Source organism: Salmo salar, chromosome 01 (assembly GCF_965601325.2).
Source record: "Salmo salar chromosome 01, fSalSal1, whole genome shotgun sequence".
Classification (NCBI taxonomy): Eukaryota; Metazoa; Chordata; class Actinopteri; order Salmoniformes; family Salmonidae; genus Salmo; species Salmo salar.
This window is the reverse complement of record NC_138291.1, coordinates 31731292-31754584: the sequence shown is the minus strand read 5'-3', so window position 1 is coordinate 31754584 and position 23293 is coordinate 31731292. Positions and strand designations below refer to the sequence as shown.

At 43.5% G+C, this 23293-nt stretch overlaps 2 protein-coding genes across 23 annotated transcripts in view; both read left to right on the top strand.

Annotated features, from left to right (window-relative positions):
• Positions 1-4529: 4529 nt before the first annotated feature.
• On the top strand, positions 4530-11572 carry LOC106599481 (eukaryotic translation initiation factor 5). 6 transcript variants are annotated; one of them, XM_014190773.3, is made up of 12 exons: positions 4531-4668; positions 4863-5024; positions 6121-6396; positions 6573-6654; positions 6803-6975; positions 7469-7580; positions 7691-7812; positions 7991-8149; positions 9937-10098; positions 10236-10400; positions 10551-10691; positions 10834-11572. In XM_014190773.3, the coding sequence occupies exons 3-12, from the start codon at positions 6325-6327 to the stop codon at positions 10927-10929; spliced, it is 1284 nt and encodes a 427-aa protein (XP_014046248.1). In that variant the 5' UTR covers positions 4531-4668; positions 4863-5024; positions 6121-6324; the 3' UTR covers positions 10930-11572. The 6 variants fall into 6 exon arrangements, with proteins under 6 accessions (XP_014046223.1, XP_014046248.1, XP_014046277.1 ...); XM_014190802.3 differs by having other exon boundaries at positions 4863-5054; positions 6303-6396; XM_014190738.3 differs by having other exon boundaries at positions 4863-5054.
• Positions 11573-12491: 919 nt separating this feature from the next.
• The window catches only part of mark3a (MAP/microtubule affinity-regulating kinase 3a), a 29923-nt gene continuing 19121 nt past the window's right edge, over positions 12492-23293 (top strand). For 3 of the 17 annotated variants that reach the window (XM_014190552.3, XM_014190563.3, XM_014190527.3), the window contains exons 1-6: positions 13533-13691; positions 15481-15663; positions 18225-18278; positions 21508-21556; positions 22182-22247; positions 22968-23038. In XM_014190552.3, the coding sequence (XP_014046027.1) occupies positions 13584-13691; positions 15481-15663; positions 18225-18278; positions 21508-21556; positions 22182-22247; positions 22968-23038 (531 nt within the window). In that variant the 5' untranslated portion in view covers positions 13533-13583. Of the gene's footprint in view, positions 13150-13494; positions 13692-15480; positions 15664-18224; positions 18279-21507; positions 21557-22181; positions 22248-22967; positions 23039-23293 lie in introns of those variants that run through there. The other 14 variants (XM_014190604.3, XM_014190542.3, XM_082973606.1 and 11 more) reach the window with 12 other exon arrangements.

Genomic DNA, 23293 nt, shown 5'->3' with positions numbered 1-23293 from the left:
AACAATACACACATTACACACAAATCTAAAGTAAAGGAATGGAATTAAGAATATATAAATATTTGGACGAGCAATGTCAGAGCGGCATAGACCAAGATGGTTGCTTTGTGTAAAGGTGTTAAAATTCACAGTGAGCCATTGTTATGTAAATGAGGGCTGAAAAGTACCAGTGGCCTGGCTTTGGCCCCAGGTGAAAGTAGATCCACCGGAGCCATGGCCCAGTGAGACACGGGTGCTGGCCCGCATAGATGGAAACAGAAAAGTCTGAACCTTTTGGGTAAAACACTGGGGTAAATCCTGTATGGAAATGAGCCATCTGGGAGAATCTCAATAGCATACTCCTTGAGTCCTCTCTCCTTGCCTTCTTCTCAAATCCCATTGTATGAGAAAGCCAGAAGTCCATCCCCTCTGACCTTTTCCAATGGGTTTTGAGAAGGAGGCAAGGAGAAAGAACGCAAGAGCCTTTTGTCATTTGGGCAAAAGCTCGTCCTCCAGCCTCTATCTTCAGTGACATAGAAACCAATAAGTGGTCGGTGGTTGAGAAGTCAATTCGTTAGTAGGTGAACGGAAGAGTGTCCTCCCCTCCTTGATAGCCACCTTTCATCGAGGATGGTAATGTGTATCCTACCGGAGTCCTTCGCGGAAGAGTTTTGATATCTGCCACACCCCCTTTGAAGCAGTTGTTGTTTTCTGGAAGGAGAAATATGCTATTTATCTTTTTATCTAAAAAATGTCTTGCACCACTAGCTACATTTCTTTTATCAATATACACATTTATTTGGGGATTTCACCCCTGTAAATGTAATTTCATACAAGTGGATTTTCATCAACGTTCCTTCTACTCGCCGCCTATCCTCGATTAGGCCTACCTTTGACCTTTTTCAAAAGTAGAGAGAGGAAGGAGGAGAGAGGACGCAGGAGTTTAGCAAATCCAATTGAGAAGGAGTATGGAGTTGAAATTCTCCCTCTGAGTGGGACCAATGGCGTTGAGGTACAGGCAACTCAGAAAGATGGCGGAAACTGGAGACGGTGATGAACTTCAAACTTATGGTGGTAAAAGCAAGGAAGATTGGACAATGGTCCAGAAGAATAGAAAACAGACCAAAGTAGTGCTGGGAAACAAAACAGGTAGTTCTGCGAATGCCCCTTCTTATCTTGTAGGAGTGCGGTTTGTTGAGGAGGGGAGGGGAGGATTGAGTTGCCAAACCTGAGGAATCCATTTGAAATATCCAAGCTGGTGGAAAGAGTGATGGGTGAATGCAGTGAGGATTACGATAAGTGGACTTGTTTTGATTTTGTGTACTTGATTCGAGAAGGTTACCGTGTCGTGCGTAGCTCTTCGGTGCAGTGCACCCCTCAAGGGGGTAATATCTGGCGTTCATAGGAAGTCAAGATGGAAGAAATAACAAATATCCCTGGAGTGATTGATGCACATTGGATTAATCAAGTAGTTAATGGAGAGAAAGTGAAGAGTCTATCTGTAATTTGTTTTTTAAAGCGGAGACCCTACCTACCGAGGTGAAGAGTCCCTACCTACCGAGGTGAAGATTGCTGCAGTGTAATCACTATAGTGCCTTTGGACATGTGGAAAGTGTCTGTAGATGAAAGAAGCAAAGGTGTGAAAGTTGTGGAGATCACATTGAGTGTGGTTTGAGTTTTAATCGTGTGAAATATTTCAATTGTGGTGGGAACCATGTTGCTTCATGTTTGGAATGCCCGATGAGGGTGAAAGAAAATGAGGTGGCTAAAGTCAGGGCCAACCAGAACATATCATATGCAGCGGCTGCCGAGAGGGTTGAGGGGGCGAATGGTCCTGAAGGGCCAATGGTGGTGGATTCACTGCAGGCAGCAGGGGTTGGCTCTCATCAGCAGGACCCAGATATTCTACAGGTTAAGAAGGTGGACTTTGTACTTATGGCTATGGTGATCAATGGCACTGCCAAAGTGGAGAAAAGGTCTCGAAAGATAGACATCATTGTGGATGCGGCCAAGCGGTTTCTGGGATTGGAGGACTTCTCGGCGATGGAGTTACATGAAAAGCTGTCACGAGCTGTACTACCCCGAGTGAGGAGATATGGAACTTTGAAGGATGGAAGAAGTGGGAGTCTGTTCCCTTTCAGTCGGTCACTCTGCATAACATGCTATGGGGAGTCAACAACCAATCACATTCACCTGAAGAAAACACGCCCAACGGGCAGAGCCCATCCTCAGAAGTCCCGCCTTCCTGGCTATAACACCATGGCTCGCATTCATTTCCTCAATTCTTCGCTCTTCAGCTCACACAATTTACAAGCATCTTAGGTGTCTGTTAGTGGGGAGAGATTATTCGTCCACCTAGATGTTGCGAGTTTTGGGTCTTGTTATTGGTTTTTGTGTTTGCTAAAAGCAAACTACTTTCTGCTCGTGTAGCTAATGCTTCCTTGCTTGGGTAGGATTTGTGTTTTCTAAAAGCCTAGCACTTCTGCTCTGATTGTGTAGTTTGTGCTTCCTTGCTTGAGTAAGATGGCCAGTGGTAAGAGTAAGCTTAGGGCATGATACTCACAAGTGCTGTCCTGTTTGCCTAGGGTGGAAACACACTCAGTGTCACCGGAAGAGTTCAGACTCAGTTGTCCACTGACTTCTTAGGAAAATTGGGATTACTGGAGAAGGGCCTCTCTCTTTTTTTATCAGTGTTAAGGTGGCCTCAGGGCTGAGGAGACAGGGAGAGAGTGTGTGGGCTACTCGGAAAGGGGGGTTTGATCGACAGAACTAAGAGCACTGCATATCAATTACCTGGAGCTACTTGCTGTTTTCCTGGTGGTGAGGAGTTTTCTTACAATATTGGAGGGACAACATTTGTTGGTAAGGTCCGACAACAGGACGTCAGTGGCGTACATCAACAGGCAGGGGGAGAAGCGGTTTCTCTCTCTCCTGAACCTGGCCTGTTATCTGCTAAACGGGAGCAGTGCTCATTTCTTGTCGCTCAGGGCGACATACCTCCAGATCTACTTTCCAGGGGGTCCTCTGTCAGTAGAATGTACTGGAACTGCCATGTGCAGTAGTGCACTAGGCCAATGCATGATTTGACCTCGTAAGTGTCCGAGTTCCCAGTTATTTTGAACGCGCCATAACTACTAGTTGGCACCGCAGAGTGCGTCATCAGATGGCACGCGTGATGGGAGACGCCATTTTGATATTCTTAGTTAAGACATACGCAAATGTGTGTGTATGATAGCGCCTTAATCTTTCTACATGGAAACCATGTATTTCATATGATTCCGCTCCAGCTCTTACCATAAGCCCGTCCTCCCCAATTAAGGTGCCACCGACATCCTGTGACATCCTGCCTATATTTTCAGACGCGCAAGGTAACTGCAAGAGACAGGTCGGAATGTCTTACTGAAATACGGGACAGATCAACCTTTTTGTTCTACATTAGTGGTGTTTGGTTGCGGGAGATGGGACAAAGGCCAAAATTGCAGACTGTTGCGGCGTTCACATGCTAGTCGGAACTAGGAAACTCTGAAATTTCTGACTCGCTAACTGGTTGCAGTTATACACGTGTTGCGATTAATGAATCAGCAAACATTTCCTAGTTCCGACTACATGTGAACGTGGTATGCCCCGTACAATAAAATCATAGAGATCCTATTAAATTACTAGTTCCTTATTATATGCATAAAACCATAGATCCTATTAAAGATACACTATGCAAATAATTTAATTTGTATTTTAAGCAAACGAGACAAGTTTTCTTGTTTCTATCATTTACAGATATCCAGGGTCACACTCCAACATTCATTACAAACAAAGCATGTGTGTTTAGTGAGTCCACCAGATCAGAGGTAGTAGGAATGACCAAGGATTTTGTCTAAGTGCATGAATTAGACAATTTTCCTGCCCTGCTAAGCATTGAAAATGTACAAAGTAATTTTGTGTGTCAGGGAAAATGTATGGAGTAGAAAGTACATAATTTTCTTTAGGAATGTAGTGGAGTAAAAGTAAAAGCTGTCAAAAGTATAAATATTAAAGTACAAATGCACAAAAAAACCAACTTAAGTAGTACTTTAAAGTATTTTTACTCTACACCACTGTAAAGAGTGCAAATAGAAACAATATACAGCTTCGCTTCTTAGACTTGCTTTCAATGAGAATCTGTAACACACATTTATATGTGAATTTGGTTCAGTCACCCCCCTCAAAAATGTAGCTTTAAATCCTTAATTCTATGAGTAAGACCATGCACCATAATAGGATGTATGGTGCTGCGTTCAGCATAACTGGGAACTCGGACTTCTCCGACTTCAGTGCGTTCAAGAACACCGGGAACTCTGAAAATAACGAGCAACGACTGGGAAAAATAACTTTTTACTCGGTCATCCAATTCCGAAATCTAGTTGTCTTGAAAACACCATAGGAATTCGGTCAAATTATGAAATCACTGATCTTTAGGTCGGAGAAGTCGAAGCTCTAAGATGATCCCTGAGTTTCCGACTTGGAATTCAGAGTTGGATGACTGTTCAAAACTATTTTTCACAGTCGGAACGCGTTCCCAGTTGTCTTGAACGCACGGTAAATCTGATGTCGGAGATTCCCGAGTTCCATGTTCGCAGTTGTCTTGAACGCGGCAATAGTCTGCAGTAAAACCCCACAGAAGAAGCAGAAGCATTGAAAAATAACCTTCGAGAGGTAAGCAATTTTACTGTCGACCTTCTGACTGTTGTCTAGCTAGCAATTGTTTTATCAATATGTTATATTTAGCCAAAGCTAGTTAGGCAACATACAAAAAAACTAGCTAAAGTTAGCGTGAGAGTATCAACGTGCTAGCTGTCCGCATTATCTAGTTAGCAAGTTTCTACTGACTGACTTTCGCGTTTCCTTAGGTAACCCCACTCTGAGGGCGTCCAGAATATTTTCACAATAGGGGCAAGAATCTGCTGGATCGTGTCACCTCCGACGTTCACGACACTTATTTTGCCACCACAAGCCTAGCAACACATCACAGCTATTGGCAACCATTCACTGCGCCTCTTGGACGACCAGCGGTGTGTTTATGTCTTTGTTTTACGAAATCGGTGAGTGCATTATGACTATATAACGATTAAAGTGCTATCGTAAATGTATGTATATTTTAAAATTAAATTATTTGCGTCTTAACTAAGAACATCAAAATGGCGTCTCCCATCACTCGTGCCATCTGATGACGCACTCATCAGTGGCAACTAGTAGTTTTGGCGCGTTCAAAATAACTGGGAACTCGGACACTTACGAGGTCAAATCATGACGTCGGAGCTCTAGAAAGAGGCTCGAGGTGGAATTCAAATCGACCTTTCCCAGTCGGAGCGCGCTTTTTTCCCCTCCCGATTTCCAGTTGTTTTGAACGCGGCATGAATGACGCTTTCAAGATAACTGGAAACGAGGTCGAATCATGACGTCAGTGCTCTTCAGTGGGAACTCTAGAAAGATGCCGGAGATTCCGAGTTGGATGACTCTTAATGATATTTACCAGTCGGAACTCGGTTTTCCTGAGTTGTCGGGTGTTCTGGACGGCCTGACGGCGGATATTTCCGAGTTCCCAGTTGTTTTGAACTCTGCTTACGCTAGCTTCATCAGTCAGGCTTTCTGGTTGCTAATCCACCCAGCCTCGTTTGTAAGTGGTTTGGATATCGAAGTGAAAGAATGTGTCGTTAAATGTATTAGCTAGTTAACGGTAAAGCAAAATCAATTGGCTGGCTAGCGTAGCTAGTTAACAAACACAATGACCTGTGAGATTAACTACTCTAGTCGTGAAGATGGCTAGCTCCGTAGGTTAGAGTAATTTTTGATGCCGAATTTGATGTCTTCAACTCGTGACTTGACCACCTCGATATGGTAATGCATGGTCAGAATTGGAGGGCAATGAGCTAAATGTCAGACTGCCCTTTCGTCTGGTCTGTAATTGTCAACGGTGATATTTCATAAGAGCCACACTATGGACACATTGGGTTGCTAACAGTATACCTATACAGATTATAATTATATGACTTGACCTTTTAGTAACATAGGCTACTTGGGTTTTCAATAAAAGCCATTGCCGTCTAGGAAGTTATCAGAATCTGTGGCACTAGAGCTGATGTCCGTGCCTTTCTCCTTTTCTTTCAGAGCTGTTGTGCAGCTGTTGGAACCTGTGTGGGGGAAACCTAGTCTACAAGCAAGGAGCTTGCGGCCACTTTGGCAAAATATTTTTCATGTCAGAGACGGAGCACGCTTGCAGTCGTTTATGTCATCCCCTATTTTCCAGACAGAAGATCCCGAAACATCTCCAATATCTTTTTATCTTACAGATAGTGCTAGTAGCCAGCAAAAATGTCTGTTAATGTCAACCGCAGTGTGGCAGACCAGTTCTATCGCTACAAGATGCCCCGTCTGATTGCTAAGGTGACTATCTGGTAGAGTATGATCCTGTAAGAGAAATGACTTACAAATATCAAGAATGTTGAATGACTATCTTTGGCTGTGTTTGGTCTAGTTCTTTTCCAGTGCGATGTGCAGGCCTCAATGGTGATCATCTGCAAAATGATTCTACTCATTTATTTGTTTTTTTTTGTGGCCAGGTTGAGGGCAAAGGAAATGGAATCAAGACCGTCATTGTCAACATGACTGATGTTGCAAAGGCACTGAGTAGGCCTCCAACATGTAAGTTAACCTCCCCACCACAAGTGTTTTCTGAAGTGCTAACATTGACTCGCACCATACATTGATACCTTGACGTGACTAAATGTTAGTGTGCGTAACCATCCGTTGGCTTAGGGCATGTTGATTTTGACTCTTATGCTCCTTGCAGATCCGACCAAGTTTTTTGGTTGTGAGCTTGGTGCTCAGACCCAGTTTGATGCAAAGAATGACCGCTTCATCGTCAACGGATCCCATGAGGCGAACAAGTTGCAGGACATGCTAGATGTATTTATCCGGAAATTTGTGCTGTGTCCTGAGTGTGATAACCCTGAAACTGATCTGGTAACTATTTGAGGAACATATTTGTGGTGTACGTTTGGGTAGTAGAGGGGGACAGGAATAAAATGTGTCGAGTGCATTGATCTGTGGGACTTTGCAATTGTAATTTGACCATTATACCAAAGCCACAGATGGTCAGTTTTCCCGGTAATGTTTTGTTAATCATGTATTTTTTTATTTTACTCCGTGTAGTGTTGTATCAAGGTCCCTCCTGAGGCCTGTAGATATGACACAGCCCTGGTCAGGTTTTTGTATATAGATATATTTGATGTCCTGCCAACGTTGTGCTATATCTGTAATTTTGGGTTCTGCTTGTTCATGCCGCAGCCATTTGGATCTAATTTTGTATGCTACATACCCTGCAGTGAGTGATCAATTGTCTTTTTGTCTTGCAATACAGTTATGGTCTGTTGGGTAAATTATTACTTGTCTGTTATTGGTGGTATAGTCAATGTCATTAGTGAATATGCTAATTTGTTTGCCCTCTTTATTGCAGCATATCAATCCTAAGAAACAAACAATCGGTAACTCCTGTAAGGCCTGTGGGTACCGTGGCATGCTAGACACACGACACAAGCTCTGCACATTCATCCTCAAAAACCCACCAGGTAAGCACACAATAAGAATTTGCCCATGATCGATTTGTTTCCTTACTAATCTAAAAGTCAAGTCAGATATGTGGCCTATTGAGTTAATTAACGTGCCGGTTTTTCATCAGAAAATGAACCTGGGTCTGTGGAGAAGAAGAAAGATAAGAAGAACCGTAAGAAGGACAAGGAGAATGGCTCTGGCAGCGTAGAGGCTGGGAACCATAACGACATGGATGCCCCTGATGCCATGGTGAGTATCCTCATTAATGTACACAAACCATGCCAGTTCTTAATGTTAGCGGTTGAATAGGGGGAACAAACATCCATCACCCGCCTCCAAGCTATTATTGGTCTGAGGGACTAGTTTGTCAGTATCTCAAGCCTGCCATCTAGCAGCATTGACCCAGTGATAATATGTTGTGTATCAGAACGGTGAAGATGATGAGGATTGGGCAGAGGAGACCACGGAGGAGGCACAGAGACGAAGGATGGAGGAGATCAGCTCCCATGCAAAGAACCTGACCCTCAGTGAGGACCTGGAGAAGACCCTGGAGGAGCGGGTCAACATATTCTATAACTTTGTCAAAGTAAGTTGTGCCTGAAACTAATTACAAGGATAATGAAAGTTGGTGAGTGATTGTGAAATTCCCTTTGATATGGTGTAGGTAACTTTGGTCCTAGAGTGCTATAAGCACTTCATGTTTTTGATTTAACCAGACCAGGTGTGTTGCATTTAGTCAGTCACTGAACTAATCAATTAGCTCAGTTGGTCTGGTGTGGGACGTAGTTGGGACAAGCTCCCGCAGTACCTGCGGTAAGGGTGTGAATGTTTTAACGAAGTTGGGATCCTTAATGTTTAGAACAATCCCTAACTTAAAAACAATGTTTTTGTATCCCCCCCCCCCCCCACTTAATTGAAATCGCAGTGCAGTTATTTTCTGTTATAGGCTATAAAGGCCTAGGAAAGTTGTGTAAAACAAGAGGAACTTTTTAGGCTACTTTGGTGAATTTACAAGACATTGCGAGATGCACATTACCAAAACGTATGAGCATGTTTCTGCTGCCCCTCACCCACGTTGGCCTGTCTACTCTCTTTTTCACTAATGATGCAAATGTGTGGTCAGTCTTCTGTTTGTTGTGTGTAGAATATTTTAGCCTTTATGGTACAGGGCTCCTGAGTGGCACGGGTCTAAGGCACTGCATCTCAGGGCTAGAGGCATCACTACAGACCCTGGTTCAATCATGGGCTGTATCACAACTGGCTGTGATTGGGAGTCCCATAGGGCGGTGCACAATTGGCCCAGTGTCGTTAGGGTTTGGCTGGGGTAGGCTGTCATTGTAAATAAGAATGTGTTCTTAACTGACTTGCCTAGTTAAATAAATGAAACCGATTCTGCCGGGATACAGCAGCCTCTTCGGGACAGTTTTGCGAGCACAGGGTAGCCTATTCTTCGACTCTGCCTCATCTGAAATGGCAGTAGGCTACCGGGAGCCTTTATCGATTTACCCTTTTCAGACATAATTGAATGTGGCCCCATTAACGCACTGCAGCTACGGCATGTTTGTCTGCTAGGGTAGGGTGCGCTACGGCTTTTTAAATGCCGACAAAACTTCTGAAGATATGAATGGGCATTGTACTTGTCTGAAGGAATGAGGCTTCTGAAGCAGAACTAATGTCTATCACTAGGCGACCAGAACTGTCAATCAAATCTTCAGTTGCTGTGCGCAGCCTGCTGCCTTGCCTGCGGGCAGACAATCTCTCCTAAAAAAGTACTTTTAAAGTTAGTTAAATACCGGGACATTTAGTAGAAATAAAACCTCTAGCTACCATGCTATTTAAAAAAAAAAAAACACAGCAGCACATAATCACGTTTATTGTTGGGGAGAAAATGCAGAACATTTTATGCCAGAGAGCAGAATTCTGTCACTTATTTATTTTCTTGGTCTGCGACGCTCACAATTGTCGCTATCGACATGTTACTGTAGCTGTGTTCTATGTCTGTAAAGGTTTGCGGTAGATGACTTCATTGCCCGGTCCAGGCGGTCATACATGGGTAATAGAACCATTATACTGCATTGTAAATAAATGTGGATTATTTTTTATTTTTTGCGTTTTTACTGGAAAACAAAGAGGAATGATAGTTTAAACATTAAGCTAAATTGTCCATTTGTCACGTCCCTAACCTGCGGCACTCCAGGATCAGGATCTCCTATAGGGTAACAATGAAAAAGTGAACATTTTATGCCGGGAACCAAGAAGTGTTGCCTAGCAGTCCTGTTCCACACTCAAATCTGTGTTGCTAGGCTTCTTGCTCTATTTTGAAGACCATGGTGTTAAAAGCGTTCTTGCTGTGGTTACTTTCCCTGTCTCCAGCAAAAAAGGGAGGACTGCGCTATTGATGCAGCAGATAAGGAGATCTTGGTGGAGGCAGAGCGTCTGGATGTGACGGCCATGGGACCGCTGATTCTGAGCGAACTACTGTTTGACGAAAACATCCGTGACCAGATCAAGAAATACAAACGCCATTTCCTTCGTGTGAGTCTTCACTCGTATTGTTACGTTTGACCTCTGTCATAACCTCATAACTCAGTGGTAATGCATTCAAGAGGGGACAGTTGACCAAAACCTTCTCAAATTGATCATGGTTTTGTTACTGTTCCTTATGACTTCAGTTCTGTGTGAATAACAAGAAGGCCCAGAAGTACCTCCTGGGAGGCTTTGAGTGCCTGGTGAAGCTGCACCAAGCCCAGCTGCTGCCCCGTGTGCCTGTCGTGCTCAAAGACCTGTATGATGCTGACCTAGTGGAGGAGGATGTCATACTGTCCTGGGCAGAGAAGGTGTGTGGTTAAATGTGTACATTGCTCGCACACCAATACATTTGAATGTCCCCACTTAGCTTAATACGTAGCGTCTTGTAAAATAAGTGACGTTTAATTGTCTGTTTGCTCGGTTCTCTAAGTCTCGTTGCTCATGACTGTCTCTTTCAGGTGTCCAAGAAGTATGTCTCTAAGGAACTTGCCAAAGAGATTCATGCGAGGGCGTCTCCTTTCATCAGGTGGCTGAAGGAGGCGGAGGAAGAGAGTGAGGGCAGTGAGGTAGAGGAGGAAGAGGATGATGAAAATGTGGAGGTACTGGTTAGACTATCCCCTGATTTCACAGCTTTCCCAGTTATATACTGTTTGAGGTGGGCTACTAGGATCTGTTTAGTCAAAATTGCAGCTAATGCAAGACCTACTGTAATGTAAGAATTATTTTCTCATACTCTCTCAGGTTGTATATGATTCTTCTGCTCGGGAACTGAAAGTGGAGACAGTAAAACCGAACAAGCCTGATGAAGAGGACGACTTCGATATTGATGCAATTTAAACAAGGATGCCATTTTTGAGAAGTTGTAGCTTTGAATCACATTTTCTCATCTTGTCAAATCACCAGCCCTCCTTTCCTTTTCTCACACCCTTACTGCTTCCTGGCATGATTAACATGGCGCTATGCACATTTCCTCTGTAATTTTGAGATGTATCCGATCTGAGATATGGGTGGGTTTTGGGGGAATTACTTGACTGGCATGAATTTCTTCCCTTTTTTGTCATTAAATGTTTTACTGTCCACAACTGTATTTTGTTCCAATTGAATAATTAGATGGTATTCTTGATATTGTCAGATCTGTGATGTGTAAACCGTGCATAACCTCTATGGATGTCACTCAGTACTCAACACACTTGTGGTATTCCCCCTCTTGACAAGTCAGCAGTGCCATCGCAGCATATTTTTGAATTGATACAACTTTTTGGAATAATGAGAGCACAGGGGGAAAAAAACACTGAAATATATGAAGCTCATCAGGGTGACTCCTTAACCCCACCTGATTTGTATTCAGTATATTGCATCAGTATCTATTATAGGCCTAATTCACTTGGATGAGGTAAATATACACTGAACAAAAATATAAACGCAACATGTAAAGCATTGGTTTCATGAACTGAAATACAATATCCCATACATTTTCATACTCCCAGAAAGGTTATTTCTCTGATTTTGTGCACATTTGCTTACAGCTCTGTTAGTGAGCATTACTCCTTTTCCAAGATAATCCATCCACCTGACCTGTGGCATATCAAGAAGCTGATTAAACGGCATGGCCATAACACAGGTGCACCTTGTGCTGAGGACCATTAAATGGCCACACTAAAATGTGCAGTTTTGTCACACAACACAATGCCACAGATGTCTCAGGTTTTGAGGGAGCGTGCAGTTGGCATTCTGACTGCAGGAATGTCCACCAGAGCTGTTGCCAGAGAATGTAATGTTAATTTCTCTACCATAAACTGCCTCCAATTTAGTTTTAGAGAATTTGGCAGTACATCCAACCTGCCTCAACCGCAGACGTTGTGTATGGCGTTGTGTGGAAGAGCGGTTTGCTGACGTCAATGTTGTGAAAAGAGTGCCTCATTGTGGGGTTATGGTATGGGCAAGCAGGCATAAACTACGAACACAATTGCATTTTATGGATGGCAATCTGAATGCACAAAAATACCGTGACGAGATCCTGAGGCCCACTTTTTTTAAAAGGTATCTGACCAACAGCTGCAGATATGTATTCCCAGTCATGTTAATTTCATAGATTGGGGCCTAATGAATTTACTGATTTCCTCATATGAACTGTAACTCGGTAAAATCAATGAAATTGTTGCATGTTGCGTTTTATTTTTGTTCAGTATATTTTCTTTATGGGAGGACCTGCCATCCAGCCATAACCCAGCTACCTTTGGAAGCACAACCACTGACTGACTCATGGTTTCTGTAGGTAAGGCATGAACTTGTACAGAGAAAGACCTGTTATTTCCTATCTGTCATTAATGTGAATCACTGAGCGGTGACCGCGCTATCACCGGCTGTATTGCGCTCCAATGAGCGCCGAGGGACGCCTGTTTCCTCACTTCCTCTGCTGTTCTGACAGGATTTGGCCCGATCCAACCCGTGAGTAGCCATTTTGGTCCCACCTAAAACACTAGCCTCATTCGGCATCGGAGATGGACGAAATTGAGCCGACAGCGAGTCAGAAAGATAAACGCTATTGAAACTCATGAATACAAACGGACAGGACATCAAGGCATACAAGGATTGCGTTACAAAAAGGAGCGATTTTGGGACCGGTGACAACAACCATCTGCCGTCCCCTCTGTCCGAGTGCTATTCTAGCCTAGATTGGAGCCAGTCTCTGATAATTACTTAAATTTAAGAGGCCATGTATGGCATTTTGCAAATAAAAATATAGCTTATCAGCATTCATTCTCAATATAAATGACTATAGGCCGAGTGAGCGTTATAGGGACATAGATGTCATCGTTACACTTTTTCTGCGTCCTCGGGACACCTTGAGACACATTTGGATTGGATGGACCGATGTTGAGACAGTATTCCGAATCCATGGTTTTGGTCCAGAAGCAAGAGTACAATCGCCACCCCTTGTATTGCCAAAAAAAGGTGCAGAATTGAATCATCCGGGAAATAGAGGCAACATTCATCGAGAATAAAATGTCAACAAAAACTCCACTACCTACGGTCAATGAGAAAGAGGCGGAAAGCGTAAGTAAACGTATTATTAAGTAGTTAGAGGTGTATTGTGTCTGACAATACAAAGTAACCACTCTCCCTGTTCCATTGTATCATACCCTTTTACTTAGGCTACAGGCTACATTGTATCTGAGTGTTCGATACATTGTGTCACACGGGAGATGGGAGTATGTTCCTCTACTGTGCATGCCCTGGCTGTAATCTCCTATGTTGCCTGATAACTCGACATATGCTGTGTTTGGTCTGTGGACAGTGATAAATACTCGTTTGTATCTCCATCCAAACCTTACCTGTTAGAGGACTGGTTTTTAAAAGTGTCGACCAATAGAGGTGACAATTGCTCGCCTACCAATGGGCTTACACAGTTCCCACCCCTTTCAGTTCAATGACAATCGTCTGTCAGTTTTCATTCTCGTTGAGAGTATCGGGCAAGCGCCAGGGGATCTATGAGTTACCCCCACAAAAACGAGAGAGTTATCTGGTTAAATGGCATTCAAATTGCCAGCACAAAAATGACAGGGTCTCCGTCGACGAAGAGACCCCCCATCACCATAGTAAGTAACGATTTATTAATAAGAGAAATCTCTGCAACTCTAGGCTACCTGGAATTTTCATTTGGCTAATTGAGGACGAAACTCTCTTGGAATGTCTGTTAGTGAATTTGATCGTTTTATACTGTTGTATGAAGTTGCCTTCATCCTCAGTATCTGGTTAATCTGGAATTTACATTATAGTGAAGGAACATACACTGAGTATACAAAATATTTATTACTTTTCCCATGACAGACTGTCCAGGTGAATCCAGGTGAGAGCTATGATCCCTTATTGATGTCATTTGTTAAATCCACTTCAATCAGTGTGTAGATGAAGGGGAGGAGACAGGTTAAAGAAGGATTTTGAAGCCTTGAGACAACTGAGACATGGATTGCGTATGTGTGCCATTCAGAGTGTGAATGAGCAAGAAAAAATATTGAAGTGCCTTTTAACAGGGCATGGTAGTAGGTGCCAGGCGCACCACTTTGTGTCAAGAACCGCAACGCTGCTGGGATTTTCATGCTCAACAGTTTCTCACATGTATCAAGAATGGTCCACCACCCAAAGGACATCCTGCCGACTTTACACAACTGTGGGAAGCATCGGAGTCAACATGGGTCAGCATCCCTGTGGAATGCTTTCGATACCTTGTAGAGTCCATGCCCCGAGGAATTGAAGCTGTTCTGAGGGCAAAAGGTGGGGTGCAACTCAATATTAGGAAGGTGTTCCAAATGTTTGGTATACTCAGTATATTGCCAGGTAATAATACGTTGTGTGATCTACTTAGAGAAGGTTTATGAGAGAGTTGAATTGTTCTCACATTCAGAGGTGTTGTGTTTAGGTTGTTGTCTAGGCTGGTAGTGGATCACAACAGAAATTAAAACATGTTGCAGTGATGGGACAAGGCTGTAACTACCAATTGAATGTCACGAAATTGGGGGGAAAAAGGGGTTATGTTTTTAAAATTTTTATTATAGCATCCCTGCAAGTGATAACAGCACTGCAACCCAGTGTTATGGTTGGCTTTACAGGAAGTCTAGCCTGATCCAACAGACTGACCAGCACAGCGATCTGTCTGGTTTACAAGGCTATTGGACGTCTGCTGAATCTAGTGCATTCTTACTGGTAACATCCTGATCAATGCAAACATCAGAATCTTATTAGCCTATGCTTTTCCTTTTCTTCCAGTTCAGCGCTGTATATCTTCTCCCGCAACTGAAGCTGTCTGTGTGGCCAGGGAACCACTGATGCCCAGGTTAGGGGTGGGGTTGTTAGGGCGGAGTGAGAGCACAGAGCAGGCCCTGTTGAGGGAGCTGAATGGGGGTGGAGAGTCGATACTGACCATCAGAAAAGTCTCTATCTGATTTTGGGATGGGGTGTTGTGGGCTTTTAACCATGGTCAGAGGATCAATATGCTGGACATACACTGGATCGTCAGACTGCACTACAGTGAGTCACCTACACTAGGGTGTCAAAATTCCCTGGTTTTCCAGAAATCCTGGTAGGAGGATTCCGGATTTCCTCCTTATTCCCTCTTCATTCCGAGGGAATTTATTGAAAGTTCCCAAAATTTTGCAACCCTAACCTACACTAATCTTTCTTTACCCTCTTGGTTTGCTTGATCCTAATCTGTTCAATAAACATGTAATAAACAGGAGAGTTGTTTTGGATCCTGACAGGGGATGGAATGCCCCAGCATGAGCCACTGCTAGTGCAGAGATGTTCCACTCCTGTCTGTCCGTCCGCTTGTCAGTATGTCTGTCCACAGCACACTGTTTCACTCATGTCTGTCCGTCTGTCTGTCCACAGCATACGTCTCACAGCAATGGGCGCCAGGAGGTCACCACACGCTCCGTTCGCTCGGGAGTCCGCACCCGAAACTCTGGTGCCGACGAGCAGCCTCATGTGGGGAACTATCGGCTCCTGAAGACCATTGGGAAGGGCAACTTCGCCAAGGTCAAGCTGGCCCGCCATATTCTCACTGGCAGAGAGGTGAGAGGAGAGACCAGGCCTGCAGCAGGACAGGCTGCTGTAGCCCCTTTCTGGTTTACCTAGCTTCACAGACAGGTAGCCTAGTGGTTAGAGAGTTAGACTAGTAACCGAAAGGTTGCAAGATCGAATCCCTGTACTGACGAGGTACGTTTTTTTTGTTCTGCCCCTGAACAAGGCAATTAACCCACTGTTCCTAGGCTGTCATTGAAAATAAAAATGTGTTCTTAACTGACTTGCCTATAAAGGTATAAAAAATAGACTCTTCTTTCCCCTCTCAATAGCGTTGTTCTTGTTGTGCAAGTATGAATTGTATCTTTTTCATCAGTAGGTGACATTAAAAAAAAGAAGCAGCTAGTTTATTAGGTACACCCAGCTAGTACTGGGTAGGACCCCCCCTTTCCTCTAGAACAGCCTGAATTCTTCATGGCATGGATTCTGCAAGGTGTCAGAAACATTCCACAGGTATGTTGGTCCATGCTGACGCAATGGCATAACACAGTTGCTGCAGATTGGACGGCGGGACATTCATGCTGCGCACATCTATCTCATCCCGTTCTCTCTCATCCCGTTCTCTCTCATCACGTTCTCTCCCATCCCATAGATGTTCTATTGGGTTTGGTCAGCAACAATGTTGAGATACGCTGTAGCGTTCAATCGTTGCTTGTTTATATCAAGGGACCTAATGTGTGCCAGGAAAACATTCCCCACACCAGTACACCACTGTCACCACAGCTTTACCGTTGACACCAGGCAGGATGGGTGCATGGACTCATGCTGCTTACGCCAAATCCTGACTCTGCCATCAGCATGACAGGAACAGGAACTGGTATTTGTCGGACTAGGCAATTTTTTCCCACTCTTCAGTTGTCCAGTGTTGGTGATCGTGTGCCCACTGGAGCCGCTTCTTCTTGTTTTTATCTGGTATGAGTGGAACCCAATGTGGTCATCTGCTGCAATAGCCCGTCCATGACAAGGATTGACGAGATGTGCGTTCTGAGATGCCGTTCTGCATACCACTGTTGTACTGTGCTCTTATTTGTCTGTTTGTGGCCCGCCTGTTAGCTTGCACGATGAGCTGCTTTCACCCACAGGACTTCCGCTGGATGTTTTTTGTTTGTCGCACCATTTCCGGTAAACCCTAGACACTGTCATGCGTGAAAAGCCCGGGAGGCCGGCTATTTCTGAGATACTGGAACTTGCGCGCCTGGCACCAACGATCATACCATGCTCAAAGTTGCTTAGGTCACCCTTCCACAAGCTTCCCACAATACGTTGGGTGAATTTTGTCCCATTCCTTCTGACAGAGCTGGTGTAACTGAGTCAGGTTTGTAGGCCTCCTTGCCCGCACACGCTTTTTCAGTTCTGCCCACAAATTTTCTATAGGATTGAGGTCAGGGCTTTGTGATGGCCACTCCAATACCTTGACTTTGTGGTCCTTAAGCCATTTTGCCACAACTTTGGAAGTATGCTTGGGGTCATTGTCCATTTGGAAGACCCATTTGCGACCAAGCTTTAACTTCCTGACTGATGTCTTGAGATGTTGCTTCAATATATCCACATAATTTTGCTTCCTCATGATGTCATCTATTTTGTGAAGTGCACCAGTCCCTCCTGCAGCAAAGCACTCACACAACATGATGCTGCCACCCCGTGCTTCACAGTTGGGATGTTGTTCTTCGGCTTGCAAGCATCCCTCTTTTTCCTCCAAACATAACGATGGTCATTATGGCCAAACAGTTCTATTTTTGTTTCATCAGACCAGAGGACATTTCTCCAAAAAGTACGATATTTGTCCCCATGTGCAGTTGCAAACCGTAGTCTGGATTTTTTTGTGGTTGTTTTGTAGCAGTGGCATCTTCCTTGCTGAGCGGCCTTTCAGATTAGGTTGATATAGGATTAATTTTACTGTGGCTATAGATACTTTTCCACCTGTTTCCTCCAGCATCTTCACGAGGTCCTTTGCTGTTGTTCTGGGATTGATTTGCACTTTTCGCACCAAAGTACGTTCATCTCTAGGAGACAGAACGCGTCTTCTTCCTGAGCAGTATGACGGCTGCGTGGTCCCATGGTGTTTATACTTGTGTACTATTGTTTGTACAGATGAACGTGGTACCTTCAGGCATTTGGAAATTGCTCCCAAGGATGAACCAGACTTGTGGAGTTTACTATTTTTTTCCCGAGGTCTTGGCTGATTTCTTTTGATTTTCCCATGATGTCAACCAAAGAGGCACTGAGTTTGAAGGTAGGCCTTGAAATACATCCACAGGTACACCTCCAATTGACTCAAATTATGTCAATTAACTTGGAAGATTGGAAGCAAGAAGCTTGGCTTGTGTTATGTACAATGTAGATGTCCTTACCGAGTTGCCAAAACTATAGTTTGTTAACATGAAATGTGTAGAGTGGTTGAAACACTTAGATTGGAGTCATTAAAACTAGGTTATGTAAACTTCTGACTTCAACTGTATGTGCTGTGTTGATCCCAGTCAAGCGTCCTCAAAGGATAATTGTTTATACTGGTATTTCATCTTTTACACACCTTGTTTTTGCTCTCTCCTTAGGTGGCAATAAAGATCATCGACAAGACACAACTAAACCCAAACAGCCTTCAAAAGGTAAGGATCCTCCCCGTGTGGCTACGATTCACAGTTCACTTATTGAGGTGGTGTGACAAAATTGATCATTTGTGAGTGTGGCTGTGCAACCCCTGACCTTTGTAGTTTTGGCCCTGCTTGTGGTTGTTGCCAGTCAGATGGCATTATTGATCTGATTGATGTGCTGTAGCAGGCAGGGTTTTGGTAGACAGAAAGCAGAGCATGACTCGGGCATACCCGGGAAGCTTGTGTGGCCGTTGGTATTCTGCCTGCCCAGCTCTGAGACTTAGGGTAAGCATCTCTCTCACTCACTGCTTAGCTGCAGTTTACATCTTTTTTTCCCACCATTGATTCTGTGCTTTGTATTTAAGGCCTGGCCCTTCAGCATAGACTGTGCTAAACCAACAGAAACAATCAGAGCCATGAGGGGCTCTTCATGAGGTGGCTTGTTGGAAACACACAAAGCATGACTCTTCTGTTGACAACCTTCTTGTAGGTCCTTAGAAATAAACCCTAGGAGGAGTCATGTTGATTTAACTCATTTATAGCAATGCAAAGCTACAAATATCATGCTTAAATGGCCCCTTTGCCAGTTGAAATCCCCTTGTCTTACAATGCTATCAGAGACTTTGATTTGTGAACAATAGAAACTCTACCTCTCTCTGACACGGTCCTTGTTTTGATTTATTGACCCAATAACCGAAGCCACCCGCATTTGTAGTCTCCTCTTCTCAGTGTACCTTGGCCCTTGACCTTTGTGTTATGTAATTAGAGGTGTTGGATGTGAAGTTTTGTTTTCTTCCTAGTTTGGAAGAGAGGAGGCCCAGCTCACATCTGTCACAAGCTTATTGTGATTTTATTTCGCCTCCCTCGATCCATCCCTAGCCATCCCCCCTACTTCACTGGAGGTCACATGACCAGACCAGGCTGTTGTTGCCTAGGTTAGAGGGCAACGGTTATGGAAGCCCTTGATTAAAGGTAAACCGATTGTTCTCAAATGTTGGTGTGGCATCTGCTTCTACTGCTCTCCTGCTCTGTTCTCCTCAAGTCACCACAGAGCAGCACTAGTCTCAGTATATGCTAATGAGTGCAGAAGCAGTGCTCACCAGTAAATGTGGAACTGCCTGTTAGAAAGTGACCCGCTGTGACAATTAGCATTGCGCAAGTAAAGATGAATGATCCATGTATTAGTGCTCTGGTATAGCTGCACTGATTGCAACAACATCTAGAAGTGTTGTGTCTTGTGATGTTTTGGCAGAGTTCTTAAATGCCCTGGCCTGATAGTTCCCATGTGGTCTGTGTCTATGCCTCTACGCACACTCTGGAGGTTTCTTGATGTAGACTGAAGTCTAACGTGTGTGTGTGTGCATGTGTGTGCGTACGTCTGCATGCGTGTGTGAGAGTGAGAGAACTGACCAGTTCCGCTCTTTGTCACCCCATAAGCCTGTCATTAACTGCTGTAATATAGTGTTATCTGTCCCCCATAGTTTTTTCATTGGAAACAATGATACGCCTGCCTGCCTTTCCATGACATGGAAAATGGCCTTTGATTTTTTTCTCAATATTTATGCAGACTATGACAATATTTTGGATGTAATAATGGGTAGAGAGATGTAATGGGAAAAGTGAGTTTAAATTTGAACCATTCCGGTCTTCATCCTCCTCCAGGCTGGCTGGCTTCGCCAGTACGGAGTGTGGCCTGTGTCTGTCTGTCTTTTTGTCTGTTTGTTGATGACTTAACAGTTAGTTTTGTATGTTTTTAACAGGCAGATCAGCTTTAATATTACAGATAGAACCCACAATCTATCTATGTAATTGTTTACTTAATTTCCTATCCCCCATATACAGTGCATTCGGAAAGTATTCAGACCCCTTGACTTTATCCGCATTTTGTTACGTTACAGCCTTATTCTAAAATGAATTACATTAGTTTTTTTCCCTCATCAATCTACACAATATACCCCATAATGACAAACAAAAACAGGTTTTTAGACATTTTCGCAAATAAAAAAACAACAACAACAACTGAAATATACATTTACATAAGTATTCAGACCCTTTACGCCTCCCTAACCCCGATTGCTCAGTTTGGCCGGGCGGCCAGCTCAAGGAAGAGTCTTGGTGGTTCCAAACTTCTTCCATTTAAGAATGATGGAGGCCACTGTGTTCTTGGGGACCTTCAATGCTGCAGACATTTTTTGGTACCCAGATCAATGACACCCTTGTTTTTAAGCCCTAGATTTCTAGCCCCTTGATATTACTGTTGGATCTGATTTGAATAGCTAACATTTCTATGGCCATAATAAATAGATATGCCGATAATGGATAACCTTGTTTTACTCCTCTTGCCCATTTTTAATACTTTCTGAGAAGTAGCCATTATTTACTATTTTATCACATGGGGTTACTATACAAAACTTTGAACCCATTGTACAACACTAAAATAGTCAAATTATATATAAATTCTAGTCGTACTTTATCCAAGGCCTTTTCAAAATCAGCTATTAATGCCAGGCCTGGTTTCCCAGATTGTTTTTGTAGTGTTCTATTGTGTCAAGTACTTGTCTTATATTATCTACAATGTATCACCTATGTAAAAAAAAACGGTTTGATTAGGATTAATATTATCTGACAATACCTTTTTAATTTTAAGTGCTGTACATTTTTCTAGAATTTGATGTGAAATGAAAGGGGCCTCCAGTTTTTTTTTTAGGTGGACTGGATCGTTATATTTGCCACCTGGGTCCTGTTTCAGTTACAGTGAAATTAGACCTTCTTGCTGAGTATCTGATAGTTTATAGTTTTTTTTAATAATGGACCTTTGGGTGAACAGTTAGGATATGTTATTGAGCTGCAACTTTCAGACATGGTGATATACTGTATCTCCTCTAATGCATTGTTTATGTCTACTGCAGCACTATTATGTCTTGGATAATGCCAGCCGCACAGTAGTATGGCACAACATCAGGCATGTGTCCTGTTCCATTAAAGATGGATGACTTTTATTATTTTATGGATGGAAGGGGGATGGGAGCACAGCTAGCTATAGTTAAAGGGAGTTCAATCAAAAACAGCACATGGCTCTGACACAACTCTGCAATGGTTATGGAGCATTTGTCTAGTGTGTGCGTGCACAACCTGCTCAAATTAAGTTGAAAATGGTAAAGTCTAAGGTTCCCTACGGTCTCTCTTCTCTGACACATCCAGTCCAACACTGAAATATGAATTAATTTCTTTTCTCTCCTTCCAGCTCTTCAGAGAAGTAAGAATAATGAAGCTTTTAAACCACCCAAATATAGGTAAGCAGAACACACGCAGACACACAATTGCAGCTGGGGAAGGAGACGGGATTCTCTGCTAATTTAGTTTGATTTTGTACCCCACGCATGTCATGATTTCTCAAACCTGATTATAATGACATGCACAATGATAACCATCTAAAAGAGAGAAAGAACCGCTTCTACATCCCACCTCTGCTATATATAGCCCTGGAGCTCAGCCAATCGTCATCCAGAGACTGTTAGATCAGCTCACAGAAAACACTGCAGGGAAGACGACTTTACAGTATATACCCAGTAAGCATGTGTGAGTGGCCTACAGTATATGCACACATGAGATATGGTAAGCGTTAGTGTATGACTGGGTCCCACACACAGGCACGCATGCACAAAAGGAAATTAGAAATGTCTTCAGTTTTCTCTGCCTCCTCAAGGCTTTCAGCAGTGGAAAATGTAAGTTATTGGATTCCTTGCTTTAAGTTACGACAGCTTGCTATTGATACTGAGGAACAGAAACTCCCTAGAACCATCTTGAATGCCCTGTGCGCTATCCAGGACAAGCATTTTACAAAGTTGAGCCAGAAAGATGCAATGTATTAGTTGTTATTGCGTGTGGGCAATCGTTTTCTTTCTCTTTCCCCCTCAGTCAAGTTGTTTGAGGTGATCGAGACAGAGAGGACACTGTACCTGGTGATGGAGTATGCCAGTGGAGGTGAGCAGTATTACGCCTTGGCTTCTCAGCCCTCATAACTGCTGTGATGGTAAAGGGCTTGGTGAAGAGTCATACATATCAAGTGCTGGTGAAGTTACTTATTTTTAGAATTTTTTTGTGTGTGTGTGTGGGGGAGGGGGTTCGAGGTGAGGAGGATTATTTATTTAAGATGTTTGAAGAGGTAGTATTTCAGATGGGCAGGGACTCTGCTGTGCTAGCTTCAGGGAGAAGCTGGTTCTTCCATTGGGGTGCCAGGACAGAGAAGAGCTTGGTCTGGGTGGGAGAGCCAAGAGAGACACACACACTTACTCCCTGCCTCCGGTCAACACTGAGTGTGTGTGGGAGGGTTTTGAGGATGCAGAACTAGAGGTTTTATGGGGAGAGTTGTGTTGATGCTGGTGCCCTCCCCCCACACACAAACACACAGGTGCGTGGGTGGAGGAAAGCCTCTGATGTTGTAGCCATACTCAGAAGCTTGTGCCTTCAGGACAGAACTACAGTATATTAATTAGAGTTCTGTGTCTCTCTGTAAGCATGAGGAACAGTTAGGCTCGCATACCTTTTTTCAAAGTAGTTATTGACTTTTAAAAACATTTTTTTTTTTTTTAAACATTTACCTCATTTGATGTACTGTCTGAAAGTTTACATTTTTAAACTTTTTTTCCCTTTGAAATATTCAACCTTTAATTTCAGCTCCTTACTTTTGTGTTTCTCTTGCAGGAGAGGTCTTTGACTACCTTGTTGCACACGGAAGGATGAAAGAAAAAGAGGCCAGGGCTAAATTTAGACAGGTAAGTACAGGACTTCTCCCGCAGTGTGCTGGATTCACACCCTGCCTGCCTTGCCATACGTCACAAGTCAGTGTCCTGACCCACCCAGGGTAGACTGCTGTCGCTGTGGAGTTATAAGAACTGACAAAACACAGAGCTCCCCTCATCTCTTATCTCTCTGTCACTGATGGTGAAACACTGGGGGTGTGCTGCCTACACACAGTGCTCTGCAGTGGAAGGACATGCACACTCAGAAATGTCTAGGCTATAGCTTCC